The 26,754-nt window shown below is 39.3% G+C and overlaps 1 protein-coding gene across 1 annotated transcript in view; it reads right to left on the bottom strand.

Moving 5' to 3' along the window:
* Ndst3 (N-deacetylase and N-sulfotransferase 3) overlaps positions 1-26,754 on the bottom strand; it is a 132,954-nt gene that overhangs the window by 51,044 nt on the left and 55,156 nt on the right. The window contains exons 4-5 of the mRNA XM_051185558.1: positions 23,878-24,063; positions 19,305-19,433 (exon numbers count right to left, since the gene is read on the bottom strand). Of these exons, the coding sequence (XP_051041515.1) occupies positions 19,305-19,433; positions 23,878-24,063 (315 nt within the window). The remainder of the gene's footprint in view (positions 1-19,304; positions 19,434-23,877; positions 24,064-26,754) is intronic.

Here is a 26,754-nt window from a genome sequence, read left to right as displayed (position 1 = left end):
CGTGGAAGCAGGGGCCGTGAACAGATGGCGTGAAAGGCCTCACAGACAGACGATTGACAGCGTTCTGGTTGTATGTATGTGTTCATCATATGAGAGCCACGAGACAGCGTAGCTTCCAGAATAGAAAGCTGGCTCAGGGTAAAAGACACTGAAAAATGGCATGTCCCATTGGGGAAGTGAGCCATGAGACATCTCAGAAATATTCCTAAAAGTGCTACTAACATCCAGATGTGGTGGCACATGCTTTAATCCCAGCACACGAGGCAGAGGCAGCTGTTCTCTTTGAGTCCAAGCCTTGCTTGGTAGACACATGGAGTTCCAGATCAGTCAGGGCTACAAGTAAGATCATAACTCAACAAACAATCACACGATCTCTTATACAAAGTGTTACTGGTAACTAAACGAAGGGTGTTAGTGTCCAGGTGACTGACCTAGGGAAACTCTAGGAGGCTCAGAAAGTCAGCAATAAATAACGTATTAGGAAGAAACTGCCTGACATTTCATGGATGCTCATGAGTCTTCTTGTGTTGGAAATGGTGGTGGGGACATTTGAATGCAAACAGTGTATCTCACAGGAAGGTTTAACTTGGAAACATAGATGCTTCAGGATCACATCGGACAAGTCTGCTGAGATCTATCTCCCTGCAATGGTAGCCTACCAGGCAGCCCATTATATGGAACTGCGGATAGCTACTTCAAATGCTGAATCAATGGCTCATGGTTTCCTGCATAGTTCATCAGATCTGATTTTCCTTATACACATAAGTAGGGATCATTTGGGAAATGGCAGAGCCGGGTTTCCTGTACAGACAGATGCTTTTATATTTATAAAGCCGGAGGAGCTGCTGCTTCTTTTTTCTTTAGAATGTTCTGGGAAGCTGGAAACTGATATGATTTTTCATATCAAGTTTAGTTTAACATATGGCAAAGTACTCACTCAACAGTGTCTCCAAACTTTGCTGTTAACAGTTTCCAGCCTTCACAGGAAACGAAGCTGTTCCTCGGATGTATCCCTGCTACATGAGAGGACCACAGAAAACAGCCTAAAGTTAAACCACAGAAATCATGTTTACACAAAGAGCAGCCTGCGCTTTATAGCGCCATGACACAGAGAGCTTCAGCTGAGCTGTTAAGTCTATTCGTCAGCTTTTAGGTAGGCAGACAAGCCAAATATTGTATCTGGGATTGACTTTTCAGAGGGGCAGTGATTTAGAAATCAGCTTGTAACTCTCATGCTGGGTTTTCAAGTTTTATAAAAAGAAATAAAGAGAAACACCACATCCACTGAGAATAATAAGGAGGTAGCTAGGGAGATGACCTTTGCATAAGATAATTGTGTTACCTTCCTCTGACTACACATGTGCCAACCTGGCCTTGCTCAGGGCTGTGTGTTTGAGACAGAATACTTCTGAGCTGCCATAGAGCTATGCTTTTTCAGTGCTTTGGGTATTTTTTATATATTTTTCTTATGTCAGCTTTTATTTTCCACTGCTGCTTTTCTAAAATGCACCCCTTCAGATGAGTGCCAGACTAAGAAATGTGTATGAATTCTGTTTTTAAAAAAATGAAGTTCACAAATGTCGATCCGGGTTATTCTGGCATCTGAGCTCCGTGATAGCAGAATGCAGACTTTTTTCTTTTGTTTTCCTTTCATGAAGTAATGAAATTGTTTTAAACCCCATTTTCCTTATTTGTCAGATAAGGTCAATATAATATATATTAAAAGTATTATAGTCGCCACCTTCAGTGAGGACTTGGACTTGTAGGACAGCACGGAGCCCGTGTTGGCTGAATCAGAACTTTGTTTCTCTATTTCCCCTTTCCAGGTCTACTATTCCTTGCTTAGTTCTTTGTTCAGGGCTGTAGCTATTGGAGGGAGGAAGCGAATTAAAGACAGCTAAGCTATAACTACTAGTGTTTACCTTTTCTCCTGCAAACTTCTAGCTGGTGTCAATGTTCTGAAGTTTGAAGAAAAGAGTTCTTTTAAATTCTCAAAAAGTGCTGCAATTACTGTCTTAAAATATCTGTGCGTGTGTACTAATTCATAATTTGACAGTTAAAATGTTTTATAACATGTTGTTACCACAGGGTTCATAAGCATGGTTTTAAATAGACACAATTTTAAAGCATTTTCTTTCAGTTGGACATTGACCTTGTTTCTATTTTTCGTTTCATAATAATTAACATTTTTTCTATACTTTGTTCTCTTCCCTTGTGCAAGGCATTAATAATGAAACCATAACACGACAGAGCACAAAGACAGAAAGCAGAAACCTCATGGCAATGACTATAGGCTGTTCAGCCAGGCCTTGCCATCCTTGTCTTTCCTCTTCATATGAACATCTGGACCCTGTGTTTTCTGTGGTTAAAGAATTCACCTAGAGTGTCCTAGGCATCAATGCAAGGAACATTATGGTGTCCTGGTAATATTTTTTGAAACCATGATTTCTAACATCTAGTAGCATCTGGAGAGAGCAGTGTTAGTGGATAACAGAGGGATAACAGAGGGAGCTGCAGCTGAGTTTGTCTTCCCTTGCTGTCGCTGGTCTACACTGCTCATGCACCTCAGATTTGGCTGCAGGCTCTACTTAACAGAAAGGTCACAAGGTCTGAGAAACTAATCTTGAAAAAGACAAGGCCCATCCCAATCATTAATTTCTTGTGCAATTGGATTAGCACCTTTCTATAGAGCGTTATCACATGACCTCTAGAGACATCCACAGTTTCACTGGGAACCAAGACTGAATTGTCAGGAGCAAATACCACAGCAGCTTCCAGCTGTGCAAGCCACCTGGCTTTCAGTGCTGGTCACTGTGACTAAAACCAGGAAAGCTTGTCAAGCAAAACCCCAGTGCACTCCTTCCTTCGCCTACTGTACACTCTCCTCAGCCCACTTCATACTTCCTCCAGCCCAGTGCACACCTTCCTTATCCAGTGCACACCTTCCTTATCCAGTGCACACCTTCCTTATCCAGTGCACACCTTCCTTATCCAGTGCACACCTTCCTTATCCAGTGCACACCTTCCTTATCCAGTGCACATCTTCCTTATCCAGTGCACACCTTCCTTATCCAGTGCACACCTTCCTTATCCAGTGCACACCTTCCTTATCCAGTGCACACCTTCCTTATCCAGTGCACACCTTTCTTAGTTTAGTATTCATGATTAGATTAATATTTACAATATACTCTCAAGACTTAAGAAAGATAGTTTAACAGCTGAGCTATCTTTCCAGCCCCCCCCCCCCCGATAGCTGATCTGAACAAGGAGGAGCTAATGGGCCCCTATACTGTTAGCTGGGAAACCAGCATTGGACCGACTCAGACCCCCTGAACATGGGTCTCAGTTAGAATTCCTGGGCACTCTACAGGACTTCTGACAGTGGAACCAGGATGTATCCCTGGTGCAGGAAAGGACTTTGGGAGCACATTCCCCATGGAGGGATACTCCTTTAACCTAGAGGCAGGAGGGAGGGCCTAGTCCTTACACCAAATGACTTGACAGATTTTGTTGACCCCTCCTGGAAGGCAGCACCCTCTCTATGGAGTGTGGGGGGGAATGGGATGGGAAGGTGGTCGGGGGCATGGGAGGAGGGAGAGAGGGAACTGGGATAGATAAGTAAAATAATAAAAAAATAAATAATAAAAAAAGATAAAGATACTTTAACAAATTCTTCTGTGTTAAAAACACTGGTTGTTGGGCCCACTCCTCCTTTTCCCTGGCTGCCAGCTTCCTGCTTCCCACCCTGTCTGATACCCACTTCCACCTGTGGAGTCTGCCCAGAACTGTCCCGAGACAAAACCACACTACTTCAGACACCCCAATTGCAAACCAAACTATAGTGGCCCCAAGATAGAACACCAACCAACATTCAAGTGGCCCACACGGTGGAAGGTCAGGATAGGACCAAACAAAAATCTAAACAGCCATTCAACAAAGGAGAGAATAGAAACCCAAGAAGATATAGCACTCAAGATCAAATCCCAGATATCTAGGTCCACTTACAAAAGCAAATTATTTAAATAATGGTGATAATATGTCTCTCCCTTAAACTATCATCCTTAGTGTGCTGATTTTTTGAGAAAAGCACCATAGATAATGCCCAGGAAGATGACTTCAAAATAGCAATTATAAGTACATTCAATGATCTCAAAGAGGGTATGAATGAGGAATACACAGACACGGAGAGCTGAATAAAATAATGAAACAGTTCAAGATGGAATTAATAAAATGAATTGCTAATAACATTAGAAAATGGACATAGGATCTTTGAAGAAAAGCCAAAACTACATAAAACTAGAGAAACTCAGGACATCAAACAAAGAGCTGACAGGGAAGTACAAACAACACAGAATCAAATGGGAGAGAGAATGTCAGGTCTCGAAGATGAGGAAGATGAAGTGGATCACTCTGTCAAAGAAAATAGTAAATGTCAAAAGTCACAAGAGAAGAACATACAGGAAATCCGAGACACTTAAAAAAATACCAAACCTGCAAATAGTAGGTATACGATAAGGAGCAGGAACCCAAGTCAAAGGCACAGAAAATACCACAAAATCACAGAAGAAATTCTCCAAACCTAAAAGGATGCCTGCTAAGGTGCAAGAGGCATTCAGACCACAGTGTAGCCTGGACCATAAAAGTAATTCTCTACAACACACACTAATTAAACATGAAATGCACAAGACAAACGTAGGGTGTAGAGAGCAGCAAGAGAGAAAGACCAAGTCACATATAGAGGCAGGCCCATCAGACTAATAACAGATTTTCAATGGAGATTTTGCAAGGCAGAAGGCCTGGACAGATGTTCTACAAGTTCTAAATGACCACGTATGCCACCCCACACTTCTAAACTGAGCAAAACCACCAGCTGTAATTGCAGGAGAAAGAAAAACTTTCCATGATTAAAGCATACCAAAGAGGGCAAAACGAATACATATTCCCAGAAAAGGTAACCACCAAGACAAAAGAAAATCACTAAACATTATTTAATAATAATCCTCAGTTTAAATCATCTAAATTCCCCTCCCACGCCTTGAAAAAGACTGAGACTAAAAGACTGGATTAGAAAACAGAATTGATGTTTTTACCTCCAAGAAACACACAATTTAGCCCCAAGGGTAGGCAATACCATAGGATGGAAGAAGGTATTTCAGACAAATGAAACAGAAGCAGGTGTAGCTATTCTAGTATCTGATAAAGTAGTTTTCAAGCCAAAACTAATCATAAGAGAAAAGGAAGGACATTTAATACTCATCAAAGGAAAAACCCACAGAGAGGATATTGTAATTCTAAACATTTCTATACCAAACATAAGGATATCCAACTTCATAAAACCAAACATTAGATATGAAGATCACAGACTGACCTCAAGGCAGTAACAGTGTTAGTAGCAAGTTATACATCTGACAGGGCTAAATTTCTAGCATACACAAAGCACTGAAAAATCTGAACCACAATAACACAAACAACCAAGTTAAAAACTGGAGCATACATCTAAACAGTTCTTGAAAGATGAAACACAAATGGTTTAGTTTTCTTTTAAATTTCTTTTTATTGTGGCTGTTGTTTTGAGACAGGGTCTCCCTGTTAGGTAGCTCTAGCTCTCTTGGAACACAGAGACCAAGCTGGACTTGAATTCACACTGGGATAAGATAAAATCTCAAAGTAGTTTTAACTTCTTTTTCCTTGATAGCTAAATACTTCAATTAAAAACTGTCTAGCTGATTGTGGTGGCTCAAGTATTTAATGCCAGCACATGCCAGGCAAAATGACCCAGATCAAAGATCAGAAATCAAAGATCAAAGAAACAAACTACAGCAGATGCTGGTGCCTGGTGCACAGACAGGGAACACTTACTTATTCATTGCTGGAGGGACTGTAAATTAGCATAACTACTATGGAAACTGATGGTGATTCAGAGGTTCCTCAACAAGCTGAGGCCAGATCTACTACATGATCCAACTCTACTTTTGGACATACACCCGGAGGATTTTATTATGCTAGTCCAGGAATATCAGTAACCTAAAGTGAATGTCCCACAAACAATAGTGAAATTTAGGTTTTGTCTTTACTTAGTCTTTTGACTGGGAATTTTAATCATTTGCATTCAGTATTATTTGCTGCCAATAGAAAACATCGCCAATGTTATTACACATTTTAACCAGTCTTTGTAGCTATTTGACCCTTTGTCTTTCTCCACTGTCTTCTTTGGATATCTAATTTTTATTGTGACATTCTTTGATTCGTTCTCATTTTCTCATTTTGTACCTGTTGTAAGTACTTTTCTTGATTACCAAGGCATTAAAATCTAGTTATCAGCAAACAGAAGCTCACATTCTCAGCTCATAATAATTTTCCCTTTAACCAGCAAAACTGATTCTTTGTTCATTATTTCCTCATTGCTGTCGCAGAAGGCATCTTTTATGTTGTGCTTGTTAAACAGTATTATCTAGTCACACATATTTTTCACACTTTTGTTTCCTAACATCATGACTAAGTGATGCAGGCACTTTCATCCCAGGGTCACAGTATTCTCTGAGTTCTCACTGGTGAGTGACCAGCTCTCAACCGGAAGAATCCCTTTTACACTTTTTGTGAGGCAAATAAAGTTTATTTCACTTTTATTTGGGGATGTATTTTTTATGTTTGGTGTTTTGAAGTATCCTTCAGTTTTGAAGGGCAGCTTTTCTGGAGGTTGTTCTTGCTTGCCGTTTTTTTTTTTTCCCCCATCACGCAGCACTTTGAATGGACAACCTTGGCTCCTTCTTCCTGGAAGGTTTCTGTGGAGGAATATGCTGGTAGCTTTAGGAAGGTTCTCTTTAATGTGGGGGATCGTTTTTTCTTCGGATACTTTCAAAATCCTTCTTCATTTCTGACATTTTGGTCCTAATGTGTGCTGCTATGGAACTTCAGTTCTTGCTAGAGTTTGCAGTCTTCTCGTGTCTTGGTATCTATTCCCTTTGCAGATTTGGGGAAGTTTTACTTGTTATTTCTTCAAATGGGTTTTATTTCCTCTCTCTATCTCTCCCACTATCTATTAATTGTTTGAGCTCTTGCCCTTAGGTCATCTTTTCTTATTTACCACTTTTTTCTTTCTGATTGAATACACTACTCCATTTTGATTATGGTACCTCCTTCTTTCGTCTCAGTGATTCGAAGCAGCAGTGGTGTGTAAATATTAAGTGGATTGTTCCAGAAGCAAACAGTTCGTAAGCTGTAGTCTCAGTAGCACAATGGGCTCTCCTTCTCTATCCTGTCTGTGCCTCTTTATCAGGCCATCCATCCATGTTATCTCCCCATCTGTTACACAAGCAGCTGGTGATCTATCACAGCATTCACTGTATTTTAAGAGCTGTGTTCAGTAACCTTCATTTTACCTAATAATGCACTCAAAGCACCAGGTAACGATGCCAGGAATTTCGTTGATGAGAGGTCATAGACACTTCCTTTAAGTGAAAAGAGAAAGCTCTCACTTAGGAAAGACAAAAATCATGTGTTAAAATTGTTAAGCCATATAAGCTCTAATCTTATATCCATAACATTCTAAGGAAGAAAACATACACTGTTTTAGGTGTTGTACTTTAAACTTCACGTTTTACAAGTTCTGCACAGGATAAATTATTAATAAATAATGGAAAGGCATTGGGGTTGGAATATTATGAATAGGAAAAGCACAGCATTTAAAGGTGACATGTACAATCTTCAGTTTCAGGCCTGCAAAGAGTTTTGAGTGTGTCCTCATGCATAAGCGGTAAAGGGATGCTGTAGTTTCAAATAGCAAAAGTCAGTTCTTGTCTTCCATCTGTTTCATCATGTAGGGCATGAAACTCCTACAGTGAGTTATGCAGTTTAGTTTTTGCATTCTTTAGCTCCAATTTTTATTTGGTTCTTTTAAAAACATTTTTCAGCTTTTTGAAACTTAGATACTGTTTAAGGCTCTTTGCTCTTGAGTTTGGTCACTATCTCTGTGATACTTATTGTGTATTTTTTGAAGATGATAATTTTGCAAATATTTCTAGGGTATGTTTCTTGAAATTTATTCTGATTTTTTATTTGGCCCTGCTTTTTTGTTTCTTCAAGCACATTATCACTGTGTGTTAAGATGCACATTTTTTTTTTCATAAAATCCCCTCCCTGTATCTTGACTATCAGCTGGGCTAGATATTTGAAAGACCTCTCAAACTTTTGTATGGATATGTCTCCCTCTTCTTCCTCGTCAGCCTATTTTGTTTTATGTGTGTGTGTTTGTGAATAGGCATGTGTGTGGAGGTCAGAGGTTTATAACTGGTGTCCTTCCTAATTACTCTCCACTTCAGCTGTTTAGAGACAGGTCTCTCACTGAAACTGGAGCTCACTGACTGCTAGACAAGTAGGTCAGTATCGTAGTTAGAGTTTCTATTGCTATGACAAAACAGCATAACCAAAAAGTAAGTTGGGGAGGACAGGGTTTATTTGGCTTATAGTATTATGAACTGTATTACTGAAGGAAGTCAGGACAGGAATTCAAACAGGGCAGGAACCTGGAGGCAGGAGCTGTTGCCAACACATGGAGAGATGTTGCTTACTGGCTTGCTTCCTCTGGTTTGCTTTGTCTGCTTTCTTATTGAATCCAGGATCACCAGCCCAGGGATGGTACAATCCATAATGGACTGGGTCCTCCCTGAACAATCACTAATTAAGAAAATGTCCAACAGACTTACCTACAGCTGGATCTTTTGGAGTCATTTTCTCAACTGAGGATCTCTTTCCTCTGACGACCCTAGTTTGTGTTAAGTTGTCATAAAACTAGCCAGCACAGTCAGTGAGACCCGGAGAGCCTCCTGTTTCTGCTCCTCAAGCGTTATGCTTATGAGCACATGTCCTTATATTCTGATTTTTATGTAGTTTCTGGAAATATGAACTCAAATCCTCACGCTTGCAAGGCAGACACTTTTTTTTAGGGTTTGTAATCCCTTGCTCCCGTTAAAATCCCCCTGCCACACTGCATGGTTGCTGAAGCAACTGCAAGCTATGAGGAAACACTTTGTTCATCGTTGCCTCAGATTTTAGGTATGTTAGGTTCAGCTAGTGTTCCAAGACAGGCGAGATAGAAAACATCTGAGTCAGTTCCAGAAGGCCAAACTGTTGTGCGCAAGCTACCTCTTTTCCTGCTTACACCTTACTATACATTTTTGGTTTCAATTTAGACAAGACAGAAATGAGGTCAACAAGTGGCCTTCCAAAGTCTGAATGTTGAATATGTATTCAGCTTTCTCTTTTCCTCTCCAAGGAGAAGACATGAGCTAGGAGTTTTCTACCACTTGTAGTTGAAAGTAAGATGGAGGCCAAATGAGTTCTGTGGTGTCGCCTGCTACCATCATGTCACCTGTGGTCCAAAAATCTCTTCACTTGCCCCTGGATCCCTCACAAAGGGGAATGGTCTATAAAGTGCTGAGCTGATGTCTTCATAGGAAGCGGGAGGGTCCAGCACTCCTTATGCTAGCACCTTCCCTGATGTGTAGTCTTTTTATGTTGCATCTCATTAGGAGGTGGGGGTTGCTATGCTACATTGTTGAACTCTCCCTACTCTCCTGCTGCTGCTTGATCACTCTGCTAATAGAAACTGCCAGCTTTACCCCGTATGAGGGCTCACCTTTCTGTAATTAACATGCAGTCTCTGGGATGAAGCTTCGTGACTAAACACACACTATTTAATAGCCACATTTCTTCCAATGGTTCTGGCAATTATTGGTTCTTGTCTAAGTCAGTAGTCCTTTGTTCATCGTGGTGATTTTCTGGTCTCATCACTCCTGTGTTGATCATACGTAATAAACACATCCTTTCGCCATAGTTTCAGTATGTCTGCATTATTACGTCTTGATGTTGAAACTATATCAAATTTGGTCATTAAGAGCCTCTTATAGCTGACTTTTGTTCTAATTAAAAAAATCCTACTTTGTGAAGGCTCACTGTATCATCATCATCACTATCATCATCATCATCATCGCTGATACAAGATATTTCAGACTCAGTTTGTATTTTCCAGGTACCTAACTTGGGTAAGTCCTTACTTCAAAAAGCTGTTACTTTTGAGGAGAATGGATGCTTAGTTTAGTGTGGGGACTTATAGAACTCCTTATCACTGGATTCCATTGATGGCATGTGCCCCTGGTTACCTGGATGCTAATGATGGCATATGACTCTAGTTACCAAAAGCTACTGAGAATCAGGTGACTCTGGCACCAAAGTCTGGAATCTTTGTTCCTATTCATCTTCTTACATCAAAATCAGTACCCCGAGTATCCTTTCCTGCCCTTTCTACAGTTCCCCACTGCTTTATAGTCATTCATTGTCCCAGACAGGATGTGAAAGCTTCCGTAATTCTAGTAAAAGAATACAATGCAAAACTATTTTACAGGTTGAAAATTTCCATTCAGAATCTCACTCTTTTATCTTACTGAATATATGTAGTCCAAATGCTTGCTCAGAATCATTTAAACTAGTTTTTTATAGTATATAAAGAGATTGTAACATTCCAAGTAGGTTACTTGCTCATTGCTTTCCGCTCACACTTTTTCATTTATTATTTTATTTCAAAATCAAAGCTGTGTTCACGGAAACACTTCTCCTGTCTGTCTCCCCACTTCAGCTCCTGCAGGTAACTGTGCAGTTTTTCTTTGATGCAATCTTCCTGCCTTTCCTTTCATCCAACTTGATGAGCAATTATGGAATTTGTGTAACTTTTAAAATAAATGATGGAAGTCAGGATGTGCTGAGAACACTTTTTCTTGTATGTGTATGTGTGTGCATGCGTGTGTGCGTGTGTGTGTGCCTGCATGCGTGTGTGTGTTTGTGTGAAGAACTGAACATAATTTCTATTTTTAAGTGCACATTAGTTTGTGTAGCTGTAACAAAGATGATTTAACTAGTCTCTAGCTGATGGATATTCAAGTTGTTTCCACTATATAACATGGATAGCTATTATATATCCCAGTTATGTGTCAAAAGTAGATCCCATAATATTTCTTTCTGTGAAATATGATCTCTATAATCAAAATTGCTGCACCAAGACTTTGTGTACAGTGTTTACTGTGTATGTATATTTCACCCTATTCCACAGTCACTGGGACACCTGTGGGCCGGCTTTCACAGCCACTGGAACAAGACATGCTAACAGAATTGTTTGACATTGTTTTTTTTTTTAACCTATAGAGAAAATAAATGGTGTTTCAAAATAGCTTAATTTTGTGATTTACTATTTTGAGCAGAACTCATCAACTTGGCACAAATTTGAAGGTTTCCCCAAAGGTCTCCTTACATGCTTTGTTGGGAGAGATGGAAGTCCAATTATGCACAACTTTCTGAGCTCATGAAAAGTCTATGGTTATGTTTTAAAGACAGATTTTAACTTAGAACATTTGCTGGCAGGAGAAAATAATGAATTACCATACACTGAGGAGATACCATGTACGGAAAGTTTTATGACATTTTGTAAATATGAAATAGAACAAAGCAGTACCTTTTAAATCAAGAAGCTCACAACTTCTGAGAAAAGAGAAAGAATTAGTAACATACAACACTATGGGAAAGCTCTGTTTAAGCCATGATTTTATAAGCTAATAGTGGAGAAATCTAAACAAAACTGGAGGGAACTCAATAGAAAGATGTCTCATGAGCTCACTAATGCATCCAGACTTGAAGCTATCATTAGTTCATGAAGTCACAAAACAGCACTTTGCGTTCAGAGAGTTAAAAGACATGTATAGAGATTTTCTTTTAAAAAGAGTCTAGAAAAATGAGAAGACACCCTAGGTCATTTTTGGGGAGACACCCAATGTGATTGTCCCTGCCCCAGGTGAAATATGTTTGTTTCTGTTTTGAAAGGACACTTTCAAGGATTAACTAAGACATAATAATATTCATTTCTTTGATCAATTGGACTCTTGTGCTTGTTTGGAAGGTGAGACTCCCGGAAAGGAAGCTGTGGGCTTTTGGTATTATAGATCACACCTACCAAGATGCTGCTAATTTTTGTGGAAGTTACTGGCATCTATTCCAACAGCAATCTGTTTTGCAAAGTGTAGTAGCCAATTTCACTGACTCCTGGTGGTGCACAATACATTTTTGTTCTCTCCAGGGTTCCTAATGTGCTCAGGTTAAGCCAAAGAATGCCACATCCCGTCTCATGTTCCCTCTTGTTATGCATATCCCGTAATTGTTGGAATAAACATAAGGCAAAGCCAGGACCATGAAGAGTCTACTGGGATACACTGAGATTCACATCTGGCTGAGTCGGTGGCATGACTGATTTGGACATGCTAACTTCTGTAGGCATGAGTTTTCTGTCTTGGCTAGTCCCACTGCCCTTGAGCCCCCAAATGAACACACAAAGACATATATTAATGATAAAACTATTGGCTGCTGGCTTGGGCTTCTTATTGACTAGCTCTGTCTTAATTATTAACTCATTTCTATTAATCTATGCATTTCTACATGGCCTTATCTTACCGGAGAATGACTGGTGCATCCTACCCTCCTGGGCTCCACATAGTGACTCCTTCTTTTCCTCTGGTAGCCCCAACTTTATTGCTGCCTGTATTGGCCACAGTGTTTTATTTATCAACCAATAAGAGAAACATATACAGAGGGACTTCCCCCATCTATCTTCAATTCTTTTTCATTGCACACTCATGACAATTTCTTGTCAATTAATATTTTATCTTTTTTGTTTTAATTGTTTTAGTATGTTTAAGTGCAAATATACAACTGAACAAATCTGAGAGACAGACTGCCCACTAAATTCCCTTTCTTTAACCTATTTACTGAAATTTCCTGAGATTTCTTTTCTCTTCTTTTTGTTTGCAAGACAGGGTTTCCCTGTGTAACCCTGGCTGGCTTGGAACTTGCTGTGCAGACCAGGATGGCTTCAAACTCACAGAAGCCCACCTGCTTGTGCCTCCCCAGTTCTGGGATTAGTGTGTGAAACCAGTGCCTGATATAGATTTTTAAAATAATACCTATCCTAATGAGTTCTGTTTTTCTTAAGTGTGGAAGCTGAAAGAGTAGATTATGTTTCCTTTGGTTTTCTTAATTCCACAATGGCAATTATTATATAGCAGCATAGTCAGTAGTGAAGACATTAATGACAGTATACAAAAATTTTTTGAGAGGTAATGTGTGAAATATGAACTTTGGCTTTATCAGTATAAGTATCTCATCAATTTATAAGTAATGTCAACCAGATTTACCACTTAAAGAAGGAACAACATAGTTGCTCCAAAGCCCATGAGGCAGTCAATGCTTATAATAGACTTTCTCTAAAGCATGGGGAAAACTCAGTGAAGAGATAGTTACCTTTTCCCAGATAATGGTCTGAAATTTCCAACCATTTATACACTTCCCCACTGCCAGGTAGCTGAGGCACACTAAGAACTACTGTACTCAGTACAAGGTTATTTCAGCTGCTGTAGAAGCAGCATGCTGCCTTGGCAGATGTACTGAATTGGCATCAAGAAGGATGACATTCTCCTTATAATACTAACAGAGTGACCTTGAGCAGCTCAGGTCATCTCACTGGGATCCCAACTGGGGCCAAGAAGTTGAATTCACTTCCTTTCTGGTCCTTTCCACCCTTAAGAGATTTTTATGTGGCACAACACTTCTCCATCACTTGTGGGAACCTGTTGAAATACTCGTGCCAGCTGAATTTTCCTCTGAATCTTACATTTCATTTACTTGCAAGCAGAGAAGCTGCCAGAATGTAGTTTTAGGAAATCAATGTTTGATATGATTCATATTTGGGTATGTCACAAGTAATTCATGTCCCCAAACACAGCTTTTCATGAATCCAGCCAATCATTTAACAAAGCATTTAGTTAGCTCTTACTGAGTGCAAAGTACAGATCTTGACATAACAGGAAGCACAGATGAAGATGAATGTTGCACAGAATTTTTTTCTTACACAATGGAAAAGGTGTACACGGAAATAAGCATACTATGGAGTAAGTGATAAAGATAAGTACAGATAGACAACAGGAACCTAGTAAATATTAATTATGCTCTTATGTACTAACAAGAGCAGATAACTGAAAATTTTATCCTTCAACACTAATTATTGGTTGTTTTTAATGTATTATTTAGTGTGTGTGTGTGTGTGTGTGTGTTTCTAGTCTGCTTGAGTATAATGATCACCTCAGTTAAGCACATGATGAATATCTGAGCCTCAAAACTCTCCTGGAAGTCCTAACACATTGTCTGAACCTTTTATCCAAGGCTCTTGGTTAGTGCTCCCTACTGGACAGTGCAGCAATCACTTCTCATTATCTAAGGCAGGAGTGGTGGTTCATTTGTCACCTTTTCTCTAACAGAGTGTTCTGTAGAACTAGATGACAAGGGAAAGAATAACACTTCTCATCAGGAAAAACAAAGTAGTTTCCTCTCAGCTGAATTTTACACATTCACAGGCAAAGTATAGTTTTCAATATTTAATGTGACTTAATTTCTCTTCACACAGACCATTGCCATGTGAATATTTGTTGTTTTATTTGTAATTGATACACATTTTACTCCCAGTTTGAGATCCCACATTTATAATTTTGTTTCTTTGATTTTACTTTGGAATCTGGTAGAAGGGTATCTAGGATATGGTTAAAATAGTGCTCTATGGTTCTATGTGTTGATGACATGGTGAAAGAATGAGTATATCAAGTTGAGAGAGACAAAGAATAGATGATGGGCATAATGATTGTAGCCACTGATCCTGGAGATTGCAGATAAAGTGTGTACTATGTGCATGGAACTTCCCCCAGGTGCCAACCAAGAGTGGTGAAAATATGAATCCTCTGGCAAGCCACAAAGCCTTTTGGATGAAAAAACAAAGCAAGCACTGACTTTATTTTTAATCAGAGAAGTATTAATGACCCAATATGTACTGTGTATTTGCTAAATATAAAGAGACTCAGAACATTTGGTGACTCCAAATATAAACAGTGAGGTAGGAATGTGACCTCCTTGCTCAATGACCCAGTAACATGGAGATGCAGTTCTGCCTAAGAGGGTGATGTCCTTGCTCACTGAGCTATCCTAGTAACACAGAGATGCAGTTCTGCCCAGATAAAGCAACTCCATTCCATCATACCTAGATGGAACTGCAAAGAATGTGTGGTTTCCCTTACTACCTCATTTTGTGTAAATATATATGTCATACATACATAGGGATTTCTTTATTGTGGACAAATGTAATAATTATCACTCAATAACTTTTGTCACTTTTACAAATTTATTTTTTTAAATATGCATGAGTGTTTTTGCCTACATGTATTTCTGTGATCATGTGTGCATGTCTCATGCTTGTTGAGGCCAAAAGAGGGCACCAGATCCCTTGGAGCTGGAGTCACAGCCAGTTGTGAACCACCATGCAGGTGCTGGGAATCAAATGTAGGTTCTCTGCAAAAGTAGGCAGTGCTCTTAACCACTGGGCTATCTCTCTAGAACCTATAAATTTTAATGTTCATATCCCATCTATATATAATTTATATAGGTATCTTAAAGTAACTAGGATTTTTTCATTGTTTAGAATATTAAAAATATCATCTTTATCTCTCTTTTTATCAATCAATAACTGTATAAAGCATATGGCAGATTTGTTGTACTGTGACTTGATCAGACAAATCTGTATCTGAGAACACCTAAATCTGTGCTTGTGAATATGTAGTAAACAATGACTCTGGGGTATTTCTTTCACACACACATATGTGTATATCACATGTACACATGTGGGCACATGAGTGTGTGGGGCATAGGTTGATGTTGAATGTCTTCCTAATTGATTGGCACCTTATTTCTTGAGACTGTGCCTCTTATTAATATGGAGCTCACCAATTTGGCTAAACTGGCTTGACAGGGATCTTTCTGTTTCTACCTCCCCACTGCTGGGATTCCAGGTACATTTCTGTGTACCTGGCATTTAATGTGGGTGCTGGGGATGAAACTCAGATCTTCATGCTTTCATGCGAAGTGGCTTTCTAGCTGAGTCATCTCAGACTCCAATGGTATAATACAATGTAACCTCATTTCCTTTATCCTTGACCTGGAACAAACATAAATACTTCAGTGTCTGCTCTTTGGCCAGTGAACTCTAAAAGCTAGCTCACCTCTAGAGGGAGAAGTCATATATTTTAAAGAGACATTGAACTTTTAGAGTGTTAAAACTTTTAAAGACTGAGAAATTTAAAAAATTGAGCTGTTTTATGTGGTGATAGTAATATAAGATCTCAGGGAGAAACAAGAGAAAAAAGGTGGTGCTTTGATAGTCATTTATTTGTGTGACCAATGTTTTATCAAGCAACAGAAGGCAAGCTAGGACACAAAGGTATAGAGGTGTGTGTGTGTGTGTGTGTGTGTGTGTGTGTGTGTGTGTGTGTGTAGATGACTTAGCAATTCAGAGTACTTGTTGCTCTTTCAGAAGTCCAAGTTTGGCTCTCAACACCCACATGGTGGCTTACAACTGTCAATAACTCCAATTCCAGGGCATCTGATGTCCTCGTAGAGTTTCCATAGGCACTAGACATGCACATGGTGCACAAACATATATGTAAGTAAAACAAAAGAAATTAATTTAACAAAAGCTCAGCTAGAGAGTCCTTCTATCGGGGAAATGTGTAAAGCAACATGCAATTTGTAGATGCCTTCATGGAGGAGCTTTGTAAAGAAACATAGACATGGAAGGCCCCTTCTTGGGATTCAGCCTGCTTGGGTAGTATTCACCAACACAAGACAGATGTTCATAAAACCATTTTGCATCTTGCTACCCCAGTGACAATGAGTTCTTATGATCAACATATTCTTTCTATAACAGAATCTATACAGAAACTGGATTTAAGCTCCAGTCATCAAAACATCTGCATTCATCTCATATCAGAAGTTTCCTGGTTCATGATACCGGAAATCAGTGAAAGACAGGCAAGGTGTTTTTTCTCCTTTTCTGTGCTAGTTTGTCATTGTACTTTTCTAATTATGTTATATTCCCTTGACTGACACCTCTTTTTAACTACAAAAAATACTTTAGTAGTAGTGTAACAGAAGGTTATTCAGTTTAAGAAGTTTTTATCTTTGCTGTTTTCTTTTCAAGTTTAACTCTAAAATGCACTTAATTGTAGCCATCTCTTACCCAATATTGATGTTCTAACACCTTCAAGTGTTGATGAAGGAGCAATATTTTAGAGGGTCTTTAACCACAGCCCTGACTGTATTTTCCCTTCCCACCAACTGTGACTTAATGCACTTAAGTCTGTGTTTCCAGTACTCATGCACCTTTTCCTAGGAAATAACATTACTTGGTATTTTCAGAAACTATCACCTTTAATTAAGGCCTATATTATTATGTGATCATCCAGAGGCCATCTTTCATATCTGCTATAATTAAAATGCCCATCTTTCTTACAGATAACACATACTATGATCTGATAGGGAGTTTTTTATTCCCATTCTGACCAAATAAAACATGTCATCTGCTAACTTCATACATGCTTTACTGAAGCTGGGGGTTTTGAAGCTTGAACATAACTTTCTTTGACAATTTAATTTCACTATGAGAATTCTTGGGAAGCATGCCCCATTCCTCACTTTGTTATTTTAGGCAGTCATCACCGATGATAGCACACATCCTCATGGCCAGTTTCTAAATGTTGACCTCACAAACAACTGTCTCCACCAGGTGGAGAGAAACCATACCCTCTATTGGACCTTCTGTACCAGAGGAATCATCTCTAATCACTGACTACCTCAGGTTACATATCACAAGCTCCCAATTAATTTGAACCAATTTTTGTTTCCTGAAAACAATGATCTTCTAGAAGGGAAAATTTGAAACTAATGTAAAACAGTACTTATCAGATAATAGGTAAAAACATTAAGTTCACTATATATGAGTGACTGACTTTTGAATTTCTTCTGTGTTGAGTGGAGATCATTTAGTCCACAAAGTTCAGAGAAAATAATACCAGGAGGTTTTCAAATACTACATCACCAATGGATAGACAGTCACCAGACTGGTTCCCACTGCATTACCCCATCAGAATCTTATAAAATAATAGATTCAAGGTCTCAAAACTATTGATGAACTTGTTAGCATTTCACAGGTAATTAACTGAGTCTTTGGTTCATAATCACAAACTGGTAAACTTGAACTTCCTTTTCTCTACACAATACTTGTTAAGTTGGGGGACAAAAGAGAAGACATCTATATAGAGTAATTCAAAATATAGATAATCTAGAAGAAGGGGGTAACTTGTGGAGTGTGAACCAGAAATATCTGCTGGAGGAGGGCTCAGAAATTTGATACTCTTCCTAAAAGCTGAAAGATGCAAAGGGTCCTGAGGTGGGAACTCACACAGATGTTACCAAAGATTGAGTTACTTTTTCATGCATCTCATTTTTTGGCTGCTAAAATATAGATCTGCTGTTGAATAGAGTAGATGATGACAAACACTTTCAGTTTTATTTATAGAGCCTGCAAAATTAAGGTCAAGCTAAGTCTCTTTCAAATTTTACTGTTTATTTCTATCTTATCCAACTTTCCTCCTGATAAGAAAAAAAAACTTTGTATTTGGAGATAACTGCAATTTTCTATCTTGAATATTGCTAAAGCCATGGGTAAAGTCATATATTTTAAAATATTTTTTTCCTGTATTTTTTTTTTTTTCTGTTCTCTTTCATGGAAGAAAATCACTAACGGCCTTTCCCTTCTGCAGCTCACTTTAATAGTTTTTCTTTCACCGCATGTTTTTTATGGCACTCTGCTCCAGGAAAATGAATTTGCCGGTGGCTCTCCGCATTGTTGGTACACCAGCATACAGATATAAAGGATAAAGGGCAGCACTCCATTCCTCAGGGATGCTCCGTGACCCAGCAGGGCCGAACTGAGTATGAATGGGGAACAAGAGTGGCAGTTGGTTATCCAGCTCCTTCCTTTTACTAATAAAACCCGTGTTTTCTTGTATCAGAGAAGAGAGATGAGATAGGGCTGGGGCAGTGAGGAGGGTGGGAAAGAGGGGAAAAAGAGAAAGATGAAGGGGTACAGCAAGAGAAGAGGACATAGGCCAGAGGACAGAGGGGGCAGAGCTGCAAAGAAGAAAGAGGGAAGTTGAGGGGAAGGAGGAGGAGAGACAGGAGCACGGAGGAGAGAAGAATGATTTCGGTTTCCATAGCAGCAAGCTTCATGCTATTTGATTCATAACTACCCAATTCCCTATTTCCTCCTCAAGGTACGTTTTATGCACCTTGTCATTTTAAACATCATTTGTTTAAATGTCTAAAGTACTTACTGGGTTGAGAACCACAGTGAAAAATAGCTCCCCTCCATGAATACTCTTGTCCAGTTCTTTGGGGCCTCCTGGATATTCCTTGTAGAAAATTGTGTGAGTGAAGAGGCCACAGGTTTGCCTTGGAAGAACCTGAAGGAAAGATGGCCATGTAAGGAGAAAGCTCTAGTTAACTTTACTGAATCTTAACTTTGTGGAAGAAGATATACATAAAGATGATAAGTATTGAATTCTAACTAGGACCTGGAAGAACCCTCCACTGTCAGGAATGAAAAGATCATATAAAGAAGAAGGGACAGCAAGGGAAGTTAAAGAAATAATTAAAACTGAAATAGACTTGGTATTATTTTAGACATTTTCTATTTTAAGTCTCAAAGTCAGTGCTTTTATCATGGAATCTTAGGAATAAAATTAAATAAGACTTTAAAATTCTCCAATTGTGCATAACCCTCATTGCTAAAGTGTAAGTCCTTCTGCCGAACATTTGGAAATAAAGTCTGTTATTAGCAAGGTACTTCTCAGGAAAGTGGCATTTTAGGTAGGTAGAATACACATTTGAAAACAAATCAGTTTCTGTTCTAGTGTGAAAATCCTGCAGCAAGTGGCCCCAAAGTCCATGGGTGCATACTGCCAGACCCAAAAGTAAGAGTCCATCTGTTCAGTTGTTAGCTTTAGGAAGTGTCACAAACAAGATGACAAACTGTCACTTAGCAGAAGGTCTTTTCATGCTTTGCTTCTAATGTCCACATCTGTGATGGGACCCCCCAACCCCCACCCACGTCCAGGTCCAGCTTTCCTGACTACATGAAAGTGCAATAACGGAAGGAGTTGGGCACGATTTGCTGTTTTCAGCTAAGTCACGTAGTAAGACCCACAGTAGCCCGTGCTCGCCATACTTGAAGACACAGAAAGTCAAGGAGTATATTTAGAAAGTCAAGTGTTCTTCATATTGTCAGCCATTCTGCTCACTGCTTTAAGAAAACAAATTGTCATTCTTATTGCCTCAATGCAAAACATTTTAGTTCAATGACTGCTTTGTAAATGTCACCTGATTCAGACATTACGTTTTCAGCCTTCTATGTTAACATGACTTCTTTTCCAGTGTTTTGAACACCACTCTGAAAATTTACTCTAGTCCTTAGAAGTATTCCCAGGAAGTGCTCTCAGCTCACTTAATGCACAAGGTATTTCTGAGTCAGTCAAGCCTCTATACATCTCACCTATATTGCTAAAACATATACAGTGAGAAGATACTTTACCTTAGATTTCTTGAAGTATTTCAGTTTAAATTCAAGGCTTATTAGCCCAAGGTTGTTCATGCCTGGAAACAGCATAAACTGTAATAATGCTAAAATCCATAACCAGAAAATTCCAGGTGTATCAGGTATGTTTACTATCAACAATTAGACATATAATTTCATGTAAATTAAGGCCATTTACAATCTTTATTCATGAACTCAGCAAATATTTGTTCTAAATCCTATGCTGGTTCATGTAGAACAAGTGTGTGTGTGTGTGTGTGTGTGTGTGTGTGTGTTATATGCTGAGAGGACATAAAAATGAACTTTACCTGAGTAATGATCCAAATAATTTCTATGGAATTATCAAAAAGTAATAAAAATGTTAACAATGTATCAGGGTAAGGATAAATATCCAAAACTAAAAAAGAAAATGCCTATATGTGAACATGTGATTGAATGCTTGTTCCTGCTACATTTTAAAAGTGTATGACTTCAAATAAAGCACTTTTAGGATCTAGTTTATCTAGCAGAGAAAATCACAGCATACATGCAGCTGCCCAGGAATCTAGCTTGCCCAGGTCATTTAGCTAAGTGGAGACAATTGTGAAGAAACTTGGATGTTGTCCTTTTTCTTAAATTCTGTGAGTTTGAAAGGAGTAAAGGGGAGGCCTTTACTCTATGAGTTTTAGAACCTCGGTGGGCCATCATGGGGGACAGAAGCAGGACCAGAGTCCTGTTCTATTACAGATGCTGCTATAGGGTGATGAACACATTTCCTGAACACAGCTCTCACGCTACAGAAGAAAGGAGAGACTTTCCCAAGGTATTTTAATAAGGACTTACCTCAGAGAAGGGAGGTAGTATAACACTGGGAAATTCAAACTTGGAAACAGTAATCTTTACAGTTGCTGACCATTCTTGGGAAATGGTACAATCTCAGTCAATATATCTCGAGGCACACCAATATGCCTAGAAAGGCTTCAAACAGGCATGAAGACGGCTGGCCTGTGTGTGTGTGTGTGTGTGTGTGTGTGTGTGTGTGTGTGTGTGTGTGTGTGTACAGTTAGGCTGGTGAGAGACCCTACCTCTGGGCCTCCCTTTAGACACACTATGTAGATGGGGTATGAGTCTTGTTCTATGGAGGACTCTGTGTCTATCCAGACTGTCTCATTTAACAACTTGGTTCAGAGTTCAGAACGTAGTTTTCTATTCATTTCCTATGTGTGAGGATAAAACGTTCTCAATAATTAGACTTTGTGTCGCCATGGAAGACATGAATTCAGAGGACAGTAAGAAAACTGCAGGTCTATTTGAGAACCATAGAGCCGCACAGTTATGTAACCAAGTTAAAATGAAAGTTAAATGGGGTAGGGATGGGTACAGTGTGGCAGGGAAGTCATTCACTGTGAACAGAGTGTTCCCTGCGGGGCAGTGGAAGACAGGAACGCAGGTGTGGTGCTGAGCATCTTCTGTCTGTAAATGATGCATTAAAGAGTGTGGAAACAGCTGAGACTCACAAGGTTAGAAAGGTCGGGAGAAGTCAAGGGCTGGCACTGCCTGCTGGCTAGCCCTCATTGAAGGATGGGCAGAAGGTGAAAACTGACCAAGTCGGAATTTGTACCACAGTCAACATGAAAACCAAGCAGTGAGTTAAGAGAGTGGCTGCCACAGAGCAAATGAAAAAATACTCTAAAGGGATTATTGGGGGAACTCAGAGACGGTTTAGATGTTCTAGTGGGAAGTTTGACACAATTGTCCCAGTCGTTCTGTTTTTGCATGGATTTGGTTTATAGGCTCCTGCATGTAAGAAAAAATACATTAAGTCTTCTGATTTCAATTCGTGGATGACTTCAGTTAGAAAATCTGGGTCTGGTATATGATTTAAGGCTCATGCCTCAGTTCCTAGCTCTTTCCTTCCCATCTCTATTAAGAGGGATCCAGCTCTCCAGTTCTCATCCTGTGTGTCTGTTTGGATGCCTTCTGGTGATATCCCCTCTGTCTTCCTGCATAACGTATAGCCTGCTGAACACATTTTATCTGAAAATTCTCATGCAGGAGCCCATGAACCAAATCTATGCAAAAACAGAATGACAGGGACAATTGTGTCAAAGCAGGAAATCTGCCTAAGCTTTGGTTATCTGCAACTGCCATGCATTTGTAACACAGGTAAAACACAATGTAGGAGGTATGGGAAATGAAGTCCTATGGGCAAAAGCAGAAACAGGAAAGAGCCATGCTACATACCATCTCCAGAGACCACAGGTCACCAATGTAGGACTGCCTGCAACATCACAAGGACTAGAGAGCACCAAATGATTTTTAAATTTTGACTGTGGATAGGCTTTTAAAACTCTCTCATCAGGAAACTGACTGAAGGAGCCATGCTAAATTCCTTTTGAGCACCAGAAAGGGAAAGCTAGAAGAAGAATGTGGCCATTATACCCTCATCTAGACATTTACAGCATTTTCCTTGTTGAGGGATACATTGAGATGGGGGTTGATCCAAGTTAGATACTGTCATCCACTTGACTTTTTGTAGACATTAGAAAACGGTGTGAAAAGAAGTCAGCTGCACCTACTCTACAGAGCAGATATCTGCTCACATGCATCAGTTTACCCTAATGCTCTGGGGCTCATCAGATTCCTGCCTGTTTCTTCAGTGTGTGAGTCTCCTTCAGAGTTCATTCCTTCCCCCACTAATACTTTCCTTAAGTTGTTTGACTTAGGAAAAAAAATAGGATTTAGTGACTGTGAGAGGGCTCATGTTGTCTTAGGGAGCTACATACCATTGATGGGTTTTTTATAGTGCAGAAAACAAAACAAGATGGAGACCCTCTGGGACAGTGATTTAACTCATGTCACCTGCCATTTGTTCTCTGGCATCTGGAGACAAGTCATGACCTCACATGTGGCTGGCTTCTTGCTGCACTCACTGTGGTGTTTTCGGGGACCTGGCATGGTAAAGAGGTGAAACTTGACCAGCTTATACAAGGGCAGGATCGTGACTACGGAGAGCTGGCACATGGCTTTTGTAAGAAATGGTAGTCTGAAATTATTTCTAACTTTGATGCAATGTTTTCTCAGTAGTTTTAAACTAGCAATTTCTTGCCATCAGGAGTGACAGAAAAAGCTTTCTGTTTTGCTTTTCAGAGTTTGGTTGAACAGGAGGACATGGCTGCCATCAGAACACCTTCCTTCTGTATAACAACACTCTTCACACAGCACACACTCTCTTGAGTCACACTCTTAACATTTGGCTCTTCTTTCTCACTGTCTGTGCATGTGTGCTGTCATCCGGAAGAACCGACCAAACCCTACCCATGCCAGAAGCTCACCATGATGTTTTTGTGGATGAAGCCTCTCCGGTACCTGGCTGGTTTCAAGTGAGGATACTCTTCAGTGCTGGTGATCTTAATATTCCAAACCTTCTTCCAGGCCTCATAAAGCTGAACATGTACAGGGTAGACGCCCGAGTGGTGAGGGGACACAGCGTAGCCCATGTCCGTAGGAATGCCGTGCTCCTAAGACCAAGCAAACTCTCATTACAATATGGGAAGAAGGTTTGGTTCCTCCTCTTCTCTTGAGTCTCACTACACAGCCTAATCTTGAACTTACTGTGAATTCACGGTGATTCCCCTGCCTCAGCCTCCCAAGTGCTAGCCTTACAGGCATGCACTGCCATGCCTGGGTTTGAAGATTTGTCTTGATTATAGTTTTATTTGAGTGTCTTGAACTATAAATACACATATTTAAGTCCATAACTAGTTACTGTTTGGTGGAATTAAACTGATAGCTATTAAGACAATTAGAATTATTGAAGTTGGATAGCCATTGGCCAATCTTTTTATTGTGTTAGTAATTGGGAGGTTGTAGGATGGACAAAATGTAACACATTCTTGGCTACCTGTTCATTCCATTGACCACAATTTCAAAAACTTAAATGACAAATACCTTTTACAAACAATATTCAGCACATTCCATTGGACACAAAGAGTGATGAACCAAGTTTAACTGGCACACTCAAAACATCTTGTTGTGTCTACTTTGTTTCTTACAAAGGTTACTAAATTTCTACCGGGGCCTGAGCATGTGTAGTAGCAACACTATTAAATCTCAGCAGATACACACACAGACTTGATTGCAATTGAAAAGATTTATAGAGCTACTTTTTTTTTTTTTAAAGTAGAAGTCATCATTCAAGCAGAAGGCATGAAGGTATTCAAAGAGACAATCTGGGAATTTACATGATTTTTAAATTAAACTTTCATATGTAAAATGATACCAGATAAAAACAAACACCTTCCAAACTATGAAAGCACAATGTATACTGAAGAAGTGACTACTGATGGGTCAAGGTGTTCCTTATCTTTTGGTCCTATCAAGATCATGCCAAATTTCAGTGAATGCTAGCTTATTTTGGAGAAGATCTGGACCAATTCAGAATCATGGTAATGGTTCTCATTTTCAGGTGGTCCACAAATCCTCATCCATTACTTTTGCTATAGAGACAGTTTCCCAGATACTAGGTGTGAAATCAGTTTTTTGGAAGAACACCCAAGGTTTTACTATTGACGGATATTTTCCTCAATGATTTGGTTTGCTTTCTGTTTGTATTTTTCAATTGCTTGACAACTTTCAAAGATTCCACTGAAATAATCTTCCTTTGAATTAGTCATGGGCTTCTTCACACCAAAGAGCAATTTCATACAGAGAATAATAGTATCAGGCTGTCAAACAGACTGCCTTGCAGAAGTATGCTACAAATGGACATGGAAGGTGAAGAGATACAGTCAGCTTTGTTTCTCGTCCCAGTGAATATAAAAAAAGAAAGGGTAGAGATGCACATGTAGCATCTACACATAAGAAAGTTGGCAGCCAGGCATTACCACCTTTCAGGAAGGGATTCATTACATCCCTAAATTCACTTTCTGTCAGGAATGTTACTTACTATTCAAAACTCGCATCAGTTCTCTCTAGTAAGAGTACTCGAACTGAGAACTACCCAGTGCTGCTGAGAGAAAGAAGATGAGTCAAGGAGCACACAAGAGGCAGATTGAAGACTGACTGGGAAGGACTGACAATTTTTCCTTTATCTTCAACCTCTGCAGGCATTCCAATACCTATGCAATCATTATCATATAATTGAAGACTTCATTAAAATAGAATAAAATACTGCCTTGCTTCCCTCCCTAATTTTAAATAATTCATATTGAGGCAAATTCTTCCACTAAGAATTATGTACCAATATGTAATTTTGTTAGAAAAGAGCGCTAAAGTATCAAACTTAAATGGTTGAAGAACAGGACACAAGTTAGAAGGTCAGATGAAAGAAGATGAATTGCCATCAAAAGGAATAATTACATGTTAAGAGCATCTTGGAGAACTTCGTGAAGAAGCAATCCACAACAGCCACACTATATTACAATACCCAGAGATTCACAAGCAATGATGTTGCTAAAAAAGTCAAGGTGAATTTTTAATGCTGAGTACTCTTGAGATGCCAGGAAAATGGTTGTATAACAAAGAGATGATTTAATACATAATGGACATTTTCTTCCTTTGAATTTTTAAAGAATGTTTGACTATCATGGTATATGCAGACTTTATTTATTTGCTAGCTTTTGTTTTTAACATTTCACCTTTTATTGTCTGGTAAAGTGATGAGGACATGACATACACATTTACTATCTTACCTTTGGGAGAAAAACTAACCACATCTAATCCCTAAACCCATTTTCTAGCCTTCTGCACAGAAGGCTACATAGCTCAAAGTGTTGAGACCTCATTAATTCACATGTGGGACACAATTAAAATGGTTATTGAATCATGCTACACTCAGGGAGTGCCGCTGAATGTTACCACCCCATCTCCAGTGCTCTGGTGTGCAGTGATCTTAACACACAACTTTACCTGGAAACAATGATAGTTCTGTACCTTCATTAGTTGACTGACTAATTACTAAAAGACACAAGCTCCTTTTCTCTACCTCTACTGTGGATTTGGGGATCAGATCATATCTCATAGTTTCTTTCTTTCTTTTCTTCTTCTTTTTTTTTTTGTGGGCCATTTCCTTTGCACCTCTCCAAATGCAACCATTTCAGAAAGCTCTCTGCTAGAGTAGTTCCTTTTGAAATGATTTTACATAAAGGCTAATATAAACATGTCCTATCAGTCTGCACCCCGTGCTCTTAAATATAGCCCATCATTAAGTC

The sequence above is a fragment of the Phodopus roborovskii genome, unplaced genomic scaffold, assembly GCF_943737965.1.
Source record: "Phodopus roborovskii unplaced genomic scaffold, PHOROB, whole genome shotgun sequence".
In the NCBI taxonomy this organism is placed as follows: Eukaryota; Metazoa; Chordata; class Mammalia; order Rodentia; family Cricetidae; genus Phodopus; species Phodopus roborovskii.
The sequence above is the reverse complement of the archived record's forward strand: the minus strand, read 5'-3'. Positions and strand labels throughout refer to the sequence as shown.